The sequence below is a fragment of the Ranitomeya variabilis genome, chromosome 2 (assembly GCF_051348905.1).
Source record: "Ranitomeya variabilis isolate aRanVar5 chromosome 2, aRanVar5.hap1, whole genome shotgun sequence".
Taxonomy (NCBI): domain Eukaryota; kingdom Metazoa; phylum Chordata; class Amphibia; order Anura; family Dendrobatidae; genus Ranitomeya; species Ranitomeya variabilis.
Window position 1 is genome coordinate 430,525,236 of NC_135233.1, and position 12,400 is coordinate 430,537,635.

General features: G+C 44.3%; 1 protein-coding gene across 6 annotated transcripts in view; it reads right to left on the bottom strand.

The window, feature by feature from the left end:
- The window catches only part of SHANK2 (SH3 and multiple ankyrin repeat domains 2), a 672,686-nt gene that overhangs the window by 522,201 nt on the left and 138,085 nt on the right, over positions 1–12,400 (bottom strand). For all 6 annotated transcript variants that reach the window (XM_077286975.1, XM_077286974.1, XM_077286973.1 and 3 more), the window contains 2 exons: positions 5,033–5,236; positions 2,373–2,444 (listed from right to left, as the gene is read on the bottom strand). In XM_077286975.1, coding sequence (XP_077143090.1) covers positions 2,373–2,444; positions 5,033–5,236 — 276 coding nt within the window. The remainder of the gene's footprint in view (positions 1–2,372; positions 2,445–5,032; positions 5,237–12,400) is intronic.

Consider the following 12,400-nt stretch of genomic DNA (forward strand, 5'->3'; position numbering starts at 1 on the left):
CGAGCGTGCTCAGGTAAACCCAAGCAATGAGTATACTCGCTCATCACTTCCAATAAGTATGGATATTCCCCAAGTAGAAAAACACAGATAATTGTGATGAACTGGAAATCTCCAACAGACTGATCGCTGGGAGTCCGATCAATGAGATAACCAGTGATTTTGAGAGCGGGGCTGTTCATGCTCGAATTCTGCTACAATTGAAAGCAGAAGATTAAATACAATATATAAAAAGGCATCTGCATGTTTTTCTCAATATCTAACATGAAATCAGAATAAACCTTTCCCGTTTTAGGTCAATTAGGATTACCATTAATATTTGCCATCACCAGAATAATGAGAGAGAGAGAGAGAGAGAGAGAGAATGTTTAAGGCATTTCTATTACTTACTGCAAAGTCAAAACTGTACATACACCATATGGTGATGCAACATTTGAGTTAATTAGAGACACACTTGTGGATGTATTTTAATGCACACCTGAAACACACTGCTTTTTTGTGTAGCATCATGGGAAAGTCTAAAGAAATCATCCAAGATATCAGAAAGAGAATTGTGGACTTGCACAAGTCGGGCTCATCCTTGGGTACAATGGAAACACAGCTTTAAGGCAGTTTATCATGAGATAATTTAACCAAACATTCACATTTTAGCAGACACGTGAACCAAGTCACAGAGCTACATTAGACGGTACAATGACAACCACTAATCATCCCCTCAAAGTGCCAATCAAGGGGGCGAAGAAAAAATCTGTTGGTTTGCATGAACCCTCTTGGCCAAACAGCAGCTTCTAAAATGAAATGTAAATGTGCCCTAGAAAGTTCTAGAACAGCAGAACAATAGAACAATAGGATATAAACAGGACACCTGTGACCACAGGATTCTGGGACACAGGACACGTGATATTAACCCCTTCCCGACATGTGACGTAATAGTACGTCACATGTCGGGACCCCCGCTTTGATGTGCGCTCCGGCGGTGAGCGCACATCAAAGTCGCGACATGTCAGCTGTTTTTTACAGCTGACATGTGCGCGCAATAGCGGCGGGTGAAATCGCGATCACCCGCCGCTATTAACTAGTTAAATGCCGCTGTCAAACTCAGACAGCGGCATTTAACTACCGCATCCGGCCGTGCGGCCGGATATGAGCGCATCGCCGACCCCCGTCACATGATCGGGGGTCGGCGATGCTTGTGCATTGTAACCATAGAGGTCCTGGAGACCTCTATGGTTACTGATTGCCGGTGGCTGTGAGCGCCCCCCTGTGGTCGGCGCTCACAGCACACCTGCATTTTAGCTACATAACAGCGATCTGATGATCGCTGTTATGTAGCAGAGCCGATCGGGCTGTGCCTGCTTCTAGCCTCCCATGGAGGCTATAGAAGCATGGTAAAAGTTAAAAAAAAAAGTTAAAAAAAATGTGAAAAAAATAAAAAAAATATAAAAGTTTAAATCACCCCCCTTTCGCCCCAATCAAAATAAATCAATAAAAAAAAAGCCCAACCTACACATATTTGGTATCGCCGTGTTCAGAATCGCCCGATCTATCAATAAAAAAAAAGCATTAACCTGATCGCTAAACGGCGTAATGAAAAAAAAAATCGAAACGCCAGATTTACGTTTTTTTGGTCGCCACGACATTGCATTAAAATGCAATAACGGGCGATCAAAAGAACGTATCTGCACCGAAATGCTATCATTAAAAATGCCAGCTCGGCACGCAAAAAATAAGCCCTCACCCGACCCCAGATCACGAAAAATGGAGACGCTACGGGTATCGGAAAATGGCGCAATTTTATTTATTTATTTTTTTGCAAAGTTTGGAATTTTTTTTCACCACTTAGGTAAAAAAGAACCTAGTCATGTTTGGTGTCTATGAACTCGTACTGACCTGGAGAATCATAATGGCAGGTCAGTTTTAGCATTTAGTGAACCTAGCAAAAAAGCCAAACAAAAAACAAGTGTGGGATTGCACTTTTTTTGCAATTTCACTGCACTTGGAATTTTTTTCCCGTTTTCTAGTACACGACATGGTAAAACCAATGATGTCGTTCAAAAGTACAACTCGTCCCGCAAAAAATGAGCCCTCACATGGCCAAATTGACAGAAAAATAAAAAAGTTATGGCTCTGGGAAGGAGGGGAGCGAAAAACGAAAACGGAAAAACGGAAAAAGCTCCGGGGGTGAAGGGGTTAAAGAACAATGACCCATTGACAGATGCACATGATCTGAGATAATGACCTTGTGACACAAGCAGAAACCGGAACAATAGGATATTTGCCAGCACTTATGCCCATAATGACACGTTGTACTTTTCTATTATATGATAAGCAGATTTTAGGCGATACTGATTAAGGAAGGAATACCTTGAACATACCTTGGTGTGCAGCTTGGCAATGTGCTTCTCGTCAATGCTGGATTGTTTGTACAGTCTCTTCTTATAGCGAAACTGCAAAGAAAAGCAAAAACAATAAACCGACTTATCAATGTATGTGATACTAGTATTGGAGGAGATTTACCATAGCTAGAGCTGCAGCTTAACATATCTCTCGATATTTGGCGACTTGAAAATAATAAAAGAGCAATGTGATCGTCTGCAGGGGTAACTAACCACGCGCCTTTTGCACCTGTTTCCATGAATCTCAATCACGGTATCTTCTGTGCGTCAGTATTAAAAAGGAGTGTCCCATTATAAGATTCCCTTATAAAAATAAAGTTGGCCCAATTAGGTAATTGCCGAAGATCTGGCCTTTAAAATCCCCCAGCGATCATCTGCGGTCACTAAAAAAAATGTTGCAGCTGTCAGGGGATTTCCATTATAATCATATATTAGGAGGCTTTTTTCACACTGAGTTTTTGGAGTGGATTTGCTTCAAAATCATCATAAGAAAAAAAAAAAAACACTTGAAAAACTCTATGGAAAATCCATTTTGTTGTTCATATATGGAGGGGGGTTTTTTAGCTTTTTTTTACCCTGAAGAGTTTTAGAATAATGTCTTGTGAGAGAAAAAGAGCATGTCACCTGTTTGAAGTGGAGCCTGATTAAATCCACTCCATACCAGGCACTGTAATGAAGCAGGTTCTTCAAGAAAAACTCATCATTTCTCAACTTAAGTAAAAAAAAAAAACCTTCAGTGTGGACATAATGGATTGCCCCCAGGCGCAGGGCAGTGGGGTACTCGGTACCGGGTCCCTTCTGTCTCGGTTCTGGGGATGTCACGGTGGCCCGACCCGGTCCGTGGCACTGCTAAGGGGCGCCCAATTAAAGGTGTAGTTTGATTGTCAAGTGTTCGTGACGCCACCTGTGGTATTTGGTCAGGATGACCGACGCTGCTGAGGAATCCACTGGAGTGATGTTATGGCAGCTAGATGGTATACCTTCCCACAGGTGAAGTATGTCCCCAGGGCTTCCCAGTAAGGTAGACAATGATGGTGTAGGTCGCAGTAAATAATGAGGACACAAGGTTGCAGTCTCTTTACCTTTTACTGTAGACTTCAGCGTCCACAATCCAGAGCACTGCTAACAGGGCTGGCTGAATCCGGCCGGTCCGAAGGCACATCCAGAGTTCCCTTTGCAGGTGGAAATCAGTAGCCTTCCTACTTGCGCCTGTGTGTTGTAGTACTTCCCTGCTGTGCACCACGGGATAGTCCTCACAACTGTCGTGTATGTTTCTGATATTCTCTCTCTCCGTCCCCCAGATGGTATGGATAGGACGACCCGTATGACGGGGTAGGCCTGGAGCTATTTTATAGGGACCCTAGAGATGCCCCTCTCCCACAATTTGCCTCCGTTGTCTTCATTAGGTTAAAGGTTGGGCAGTCTACTTGGAATTAACTGTCCTGCCGTAGTTTGAAGTAATGCGTAGAGCCTATTACTCCCTCGGTGTTCCGGCCACCGGCTACGCGCCTCAGAAGGATGTTGCCGATCTTAAGGCAGAACTCCTCCTGGTATTATCTCCTTGTGCTGTGATCTCGTTTCTCACTTCTCCACAATATACTCCGCTTCTTGTCCTTTCTTAGGATGCTGCCGCAATGAGGTGCAGGCACAGCTCCGTAACGTTCTATCTCTTGCTCAGTCTCTGCCAGGATCCCACCCCTGACAGGGACCTCTGTCTGCAGCTCAGATGTTCCTCCTCTCCCTGTCTGCCTGACAGGTCTTTCCTGGGTCTCACCCAGTAGCGTTCTCCTCTAACTTCCTATCCAACCCCCAGTTTTACCCGAGTGTGAGGAGTGGCCTAATACATAGAACCCTTTGCTCCCCCTGGTGGTTGGAGTGTGAAGTGTAGTGTGTGACTGTGATACCTGGTCAGGTGAACTCCTTTAGTGCCATCAGACGTACCATCACTCCCCCTGGTGGAAGAGCGACAATACTGCAACAACCAGGACTCTGGGGCGCTGCACATAACCTAATGGCACTAGGCAAATCCACTGTTTTAGGTGTACAAGACACTTTCGGAAAATGGCGGCATTTTTGCTGAAGCGGCTTCATCGTCGGTTCAGCTAGCTTGACTAATTTTGCAGTGGCTTTGCCGTCGGCGCTTTTTGTAAAATTTTATATATAAAACTCTAGCGACCTCCAAGTGGAAGTTTTTCACCTTACTATCGAAGCCTGAAGCAGTTTAAAGAAGATAAAGACAGAACATGTGCACAGCAGATCGTTTTCACATTGCTGTGCATACATTCATTGTTTTTAACATTTATTGATTGCTTTTTCAGGCGTAATTCATCCGAAAAATACAACATGTGTCCTGCCAGGGCATATGGGACACTTTTGCAGTAGGATATCCATTTTTTTTTTTTAGATAGACTACGTACCCATTATATCTTAAGGTTCTTTTGCTAGATCTGTTATTTTGTGGACCAAGTGTCCAAACAAAAAGGTGAGAAGACATTTCTGTTTTTAATCTGGGTTCAAACTCTCTCATCCAAGTCAATGAGTCCGTGAAAAAACAAAATAAAAGGGACTGCAAGTGAATGCGTAAATAAATTATGTCACGGAAAAGGACTTAAAAAAGAAAAAAAAGCTGGTTCACTGACCTCCAAGGAAGGCACGCCTCTGCTCATGGGTTGAGGATATTCCCGGAGTAGTCGTTCTTCATCAAGATATTTTCCATCTCTGCCATTACTGAAAGGTTGGTAAAGGCCGTAGTTGAGAACATCCTTCAGGCTCTGATTGAGAGTGCATAATATCCGCTGCTTTGCCACCCAAACGGTGGCATCGGGGTTAAACCGGATACATTTCTGCAAAGGATAAAGAGTAAAAAATAATCAGTTTTAGCAGCCAATACACAAGACAAGCAAGACACAGCTGCTCATCTTGTTTTCTTTAAAAAATAAATAAATATTAGGAAATTATTATAAAGTTGTGAATGTTAACAAAAATAAACAAAAAACTATTTCTGCAAGAAGTTGACAGATGGAAAAATTTATAACCATAGATCTTTTAAAAATTATTTCCAACATTTCAGGTGCTTAAATAAATACACCCCAAAACAAAAAGGATATATGTGCCACAACGTTAGCTTAGTAATAAATCCCTGCATATGGATCATGTTTGACATAAAAATCAGGACACAAAAGACTCACAGGCCAGATAGACAGACTGTATAATAATTCAGGGAGATGAATATAGATTGTACTCCACCATGTTTACACCTGATGCCACCAGTTCCTATAGGTTAATCACTTAGGTCATTTTTTTTGTAGGTGATTATACAACAATGTTCAGAAGCAGCATGGTGGACATCACACCATAGTAATGTGCAGTGCTGCTGTGAATAAAGAAATGGAATTATAAAAACACAAAACAAAGCAACATGGAGGAATTTATACTACAGTATTGAGCACTGTAGATGTGAATCCAACTCTGGAAAAATCTACAAAGGACAAAGCACATGGGAAAGAAGCATAACAAATGGTCGCCGTTATTCCACAAAGCTCACTTTAATCAATAGTACAAGTGAATATTTTAAATTCTGCAACATCTTATCAGAGAAACGTGCTTCGTTCTCCACTTATCAGACATTTTTCCTCCCTGCCTCACAAACTCAACATTCAATCTGGAAAATTGCTAAAATCAGGCCTCCTCAAGAAAAGACTGACTCACAGTTCACTGATGGGTCAGATTACAGCTGCCTATTGCTCTGGGGAAAGGGGAAGATAAGGGTGTAACAGAGTGAGTGAGAGAGAACAGCAGAGTATTTAACATATATAAACTGTGCTGGTGCTTTCAAGTAAGTGTAGTATCACAACAAAGAGCTGGATTCACATCTACGCTGTGCAGTGCTGCTGTATAATTTCCAACAGTGCTTTTTCCTAGTGAATATTTAATCTCATCCCAGAGCCTGATTCATATGTACACTGCACTGCTCAGTAATGCTCTAAAATGTCCACCAAAAAACTGCTTTGTAGTGTTTTATTTCATCAGAGAACTGGATTCACAGCTATACTGCTCAGAACCGTCATATTATGTCCTTCACACAGCTGCTCTCTAGTAAATGTTTCTCTCTCTCACCACAGGAGCTGGATTCACATGTAGATATGGTCATTAACAGCTTTATAATGTCCTCCATGCTACTGCTTATGAATGTGGGCTACATGGAGACAATAAGTCAGACATTCCTTATGCTTGCGTTGTACACGGGAGCCATTGTGGTAGCTAGTCTCCAACCAACAGCTCGGAGAAAATAGAAGATATTCAGTTTGTGAGAAGCTTCTTTTTTAAGGCATAGGCTGAGCTGAATAGTGTAGTATGCAAAGTAAATCTCTACCGGTAAATATATAGCCAATATTTCAGGCTCTGGTGTCCTGACCTACAATCTTCTACAGTTTTACTCTCCGATTAGACCTCTATCATTCTCCATCCATACATGCAGTACAATACCTGCACGCTCACCTCAGGCTTCACATTTTCCATTCATTCCTTTGAGACCTTACAAGCATGTTTACCAGGGTCTGTAGCTCAGAGGCGAAATGCCCTCTGATAATAGCTTTATTGAATCAATACCGCTACACAAAATGATCAACTATATAAATATCTTTCTTTATGAAGTGTTAGCCCTTAACGCAATATAAGAATGTCTTGGAAGTGCTTTATGAATGTACCAATGTTGTACTAAGAGGTCATTAAATCCATTTATTGTGGATTGAAAGACAGCTATTGTTTCCAGTTATCAGCCACTATACTATAGGGGCTAGGCAACTTCCAAAAGAAAATAAAGACAACTTCAAAAAAAAGGCAAGCTAACAAAAAACAAGCACTACTTGTCTTTCCGAGGTTATGGCTCATAATACTAGCATCATGTGATGCCTATAAAGTATGGAAGGTGGTTGTGGGCACTAATTGCCTGCAGCGGTCACACAAAGGCTGTAATCAAAAAGTGGGTGGACGATGAGAGCATCACGGTTGGATTACTGAGAACATTAAAAAGGGATTGTTGTGTTTTATGTTATATGATTTGCAGATGTTTATACATTCTTTTTTCCTAAAGTCTCAGAAGAGGATGGATGTAAGGGTACCGTCTCACAGTGGCACTTTTGTCGCTACGACGGTACGATACGTGACGTTCCAGCGATATCCATACGATATCGCTGTGTCTGACATGCAGCAGCGATCAGGGATCCCGCTGAGAATCGTACGTCGTAGCAGATCGTTTGGAACTTTCTTTCGTCGCTGGATCTCCCGCTGTCATCGCTGGATCGGTGTGTGTGACAGCAATCCAACGATGCGTTCGCTTGTAACCAGGGTAAACATCGGGTTACTAAGCGCAGGGCCGTGCTTAGTAACCCGATGTTTACCCTGGTTACCCGGGGACCTCGGCATCGTTGGTCGCTGGAAAGCTGTCTGTGTGACAGCTCTCCAGCGACCACACAGCGACTTACCAACGATCACGGCCAGGTCGTATCGCTGGTCGTGATCGTTGGTAAATCGTTTTGTGAGACGGTACCCTTAGAGTCACTCTAAACACTTATTGGTAGAAAAATCAGTTACAAAAGTGACTATTATTAGAAAATAGACTATAAACTCCCATTTTTGGACCTGCAGATTTAAAGGGATTGTCTGACTGCAACCACCCGCCAAACCAGCACAGATGCTTTCTCATCTGCCCACTGATCCTTGTTTGCAGGCTGCAAATCTGCCAGTCACTGGCTTCAGGGCTACTAATTGGCATCACTACTCAACACTAATTAGTGATTTTATTTAAATCTTGAACATCCCCTTTAAGATTGTATTGCTCCTTTCAAAATGCAAATTTTATAGCCAATTCATAAAAGAAAATACCAGTAGGTGACTCCATACTGATGACATGTCACGGCCAACATAATACATGAGTCTGTTCCTAGAAATACTCAGCAGACGATGAACCGATGTTGTGTGCACCCGGCTGTACGACATGCAAGAATAGGTTCCATTTGAATGTGTGAGGAGTAGGTCACTGATAACTGGTTTACTGGGAAATCACAGAATCCCATGTATGCAGAATGTGCAGAAAAGCAGCATCTGAACTCATCTCCTCCATAAAGCACAGGCAGCAATGTATATATTGTACAGTGGTAACCTGAAAGTCAGAAATAGCAGCCAATCTGTACATGCACTTCATTGATAAAGGTGAGATGACCATGCCGATTGCCAGGTCCATCACTCTAGATGAGCTGCAGTACCTGAGAACGGCCACTACACGTTGTATGGAGTATTTATGTTTTTTGCTGGGCACCCTGTGTATCCAGCCACAGCGGGAGATAACTATTGATCCCAACTCCCCCATCCCCGGGACAGCCATACTAGAGTGCCTGTGCTTTTTATGGGAGCGTCGTTGACCGACTCCTCTAGCAGAAAATCATCTCGAACACAAAAAAGATCGATTGCTGAAATTTAACAGGCCGGATGCTCCTCTACCCTGACATCATCTACTGGGGGAAGAAAAAGGACGCCCCTATGCAAATCAGATGGCTGGCCGATCCCGCTGAAATTGTTGAGTTCGACCAAATTTAATGTGTATCAGGCCTTTGAAGACTGAAATATTGACGTACACAAGTGAATGGAGACCAAATCCAGAAAATAGGGGTCTATTAATCCATTTCATGTGTGCACTGGAAGCTTCACAACAGATGGAAAAGAAAGACCCTACGATATCCTGGCTGAGCGCAGCATATGCAGCCGTCAAATGTTTACAACTTTGTAAAGTGTCGGCAGCACATAAAAGTTGGTGTCAGTGACGGGATACCGGCTAATCTCTGCTTCATAGTAGCGTCGTATCTGGGATAAGCGTTTGGGAATCCGTTTTTTTGCCTTGCACAGGGAAGTGTCCTGATCGCACAGATTATCGCATCACCGCAGCTACCGTCTATTTATAAAGCTCCGAACCAGTTTATGCTCCTTTAGCACTGTCTCGACAGTAAATTAATAGCCGCCTTTAATAAAAAAAAAAAAAAAGTACTACCATGCAGCTCCGTCCTACACTCCCCTAAGTAACCTAATTTGTATTATTAGCCCTAAGAACTGGAAATCTGTCTAAACACATTCTCCGCATCACCCGTGGGTTGACCACTTCTGCCTGCTTTTAAGACTGCAGAAATGGAGGCTGCTAAAATAAGTAAGGGACTCATTTAATAGGGAATAATTCTAAACATACAGTGCTTTGCATAAAAGGGTATATAATGTGCATAATCCCTTTATGATAGAAGGGTTCCCAGTGAAGAACCAAGCTCCTCAGGTGCCCACAGATCTGAAGAAGCCTGCCTCAGCATCCTGCGGCACATGCTCAATTCCCCTGCATCGCCTCCATGAGAAATATTAGGCATTACATGGTGCCCACTGATATCAATAAACAACCCCCTCCGTGACATATTAAAGGGAACCTGTCACCAGGCACATAAGAGATACGGCCATCATCTTTCAGGGCTGATATACAGCATTCTATAATGTTGTATATCTGCCCCCAACCCGACCTATAAGAGAAGAAAAATAACTTTTTTTATACTCACCTGCGGGGCGGTCCGGTCCGATAGGCGTCGGTGGTCTTGGTCCGGCGCCTCCCATCTTCTTACGATCCCCATCCTCCTGCTTGCTTCATGTGGATGACGAGTCCCTTCTTCATCCACACCGTCTCCTTGGCACAGTGCTCCTGCGCAGGCATACTTCTCTGCCCTGTTGAGGGCAGAGCAAAGTACTGCAGTGTGCATGCGCCGGGGCTCTATGACCTTTCCTGGCACTGGCGCACTGCAGTATTTTTGCTCTGCCCTCAACAGGGCAGAGAAGTACGACTGTGCAGGAGCGCGGTGCCGAGGAGATGTGTCATCCACACGAAGCAAGCAGGAGAGTGGCATTGGCCAAACGTGGTGACAAGTTCCCTTTAAATATGCGTGCCTAGAGCAAAGCAAACAACTATAAAGGAAATTTCCCTTGAGGGGTATGAACTTAAAGACCGCTCTGGTCACATATAGTGGATTTTTCTTTCTCTGCCCCAATGATTGAAAATTTAGCTTCGGATTGAGCAACGGATTTAGCATATATGCTAATAGTGCTACTTAAAGGGAACCTATCACCCCGTTTTTTTCGGTATGAGATAAAAATACTGTTAAATAGGGCCTGAGCTGTGCATTACAATAGTGTAGTTTGTGGACCCCGATTCCCCACCTATGCTGCCGAAATACGTTACCAAAGTAGTCATTTTCGCCTGTCAATCAGGCTGGTCAGGTCGGATGGGCGTGGCTTCTTCCCCCAGATATTGCGTAGTTTTCCGTTGGTGGCGTAGTGGTGTGCGCATGTCCAAGGTCCCCAATCCTGCACGGGGGGGTGAAAATAGCAGCGATGTCCGTTATTCCATTGGTGGTCGGTGGGCGCGGCCATCTTCCTTTGGCCGCGCGTGCGCAGAAGCGGCGCTCTGCTGGCCGCGGCTTCAGGAAAATGGCCGCCGCAATCTCCATCTGCGCACGCGCGGCATCCCGCGGCCATTTTCCTGAAGCCGCGGCCAGCAGAGAGCCGCTTCTGCACACGCGCGGCCAAAGGAAGATGGCCGCGCCCACCGACCACCAATGGAATAACGGACATTGCTGCTATTTTCACCCCCCCGTGCAGGATTGGGGACGTTGGACATGCGCACACCACTACGCCACCAACGGAAAACTACGCAATATCTGGGGGAAGAAGCCACGCCCATCCGACCTGACCAGCCTGATTGACAGGCGAAAATGACTACTTTGGTAACGTATTTCGGCAGCATAGGTGGGGAATCGGGGTCCACAAACTACACTATTGTAATGCACAGCTCAGGCCCTATTTAACAGTATTTTTATCTCATACCGAAAAAAACGGGGTGATAGGTTCCCTTTAAAGGGAACCTGTCACCTGAATTTGGCGGGACCAGTTTTGGGTCATATGGGCGGGGTTTTCGGGTGTTTGATTCACCCTTTCCTTACCCGCTGGCTGCATGCTGGCCGCAATATTGGATTAAAGTTCATTCTCTGTCCTCCGGAGTACACGCCTGCGCAAGGCAATATTAATCCCTTTAATCCCATCACCATTGTTTACCTTTTCTTGATGTTGGACTGAAAGATCCTGGGTAATTCTAAAAATAGCTTACATGCCTTGGGTATAAAAAGACTCAGAGATCACATCCTGGGAGTCTGAAGTAACACAGAGCTACCAGCCAGAGATTCTGCAAACCACCCAACAGACAAGAGAAAGGACTGCAGCCAATTCATCATGGCACCATCACGAGGGACACTGATCTATGATTCTATAGGAAACAACCTAGGGGTTTTCGGCTCCGGTTGGAAGGACACAGATCTGATCCAGTGACCATCTCTGAACCATGGATATGTTTGGAGAAAGCCAGGTTTGGGACCCGCTGGTCGCCTGGTTCCATGGAGATGGTCAGATAAGCCAGGTGGTGACTCTCGTGTCAACTGGCTTTGGACCTTGTATGGACTCTATGGACAGTTCTTGGTCATCTCCCTATGCTTGTCATTACCTCTTCTCTGTGCGTGCATCCACAGATGGAGTAGCAACCCTGGGAGCTCTGACATCGTGTCAACTGGCTTTGGACCTTGTACGGACTCTATGGACAGTTCTTGGTCATCTCCCTATGCTTGTCGTTACCTCTTCTCTGTGCGTGCATCCACAGATGGTATAGTGACCCTGGGAGCTCTGACATCATGTTATACTGGAAATACGTGGAGACGCAGTGATCTTTTATATGCGCCCATGTGACCCTGGGAGCTCTGACATCATGTTATACTGGAAATACGTGGAGAGGCAGTGATCTTTTATATGCGCCCATGTAACCAAGCAATTCCAGCCATGGGGGAATTGTTCTGTTTGCTATTGTGTGCTGTGGTTCAATAAAGTATTGCCACACTGTTTTACCTTAACCCTGTGTTGTCTGTGTAGTGTATTGCCCACTG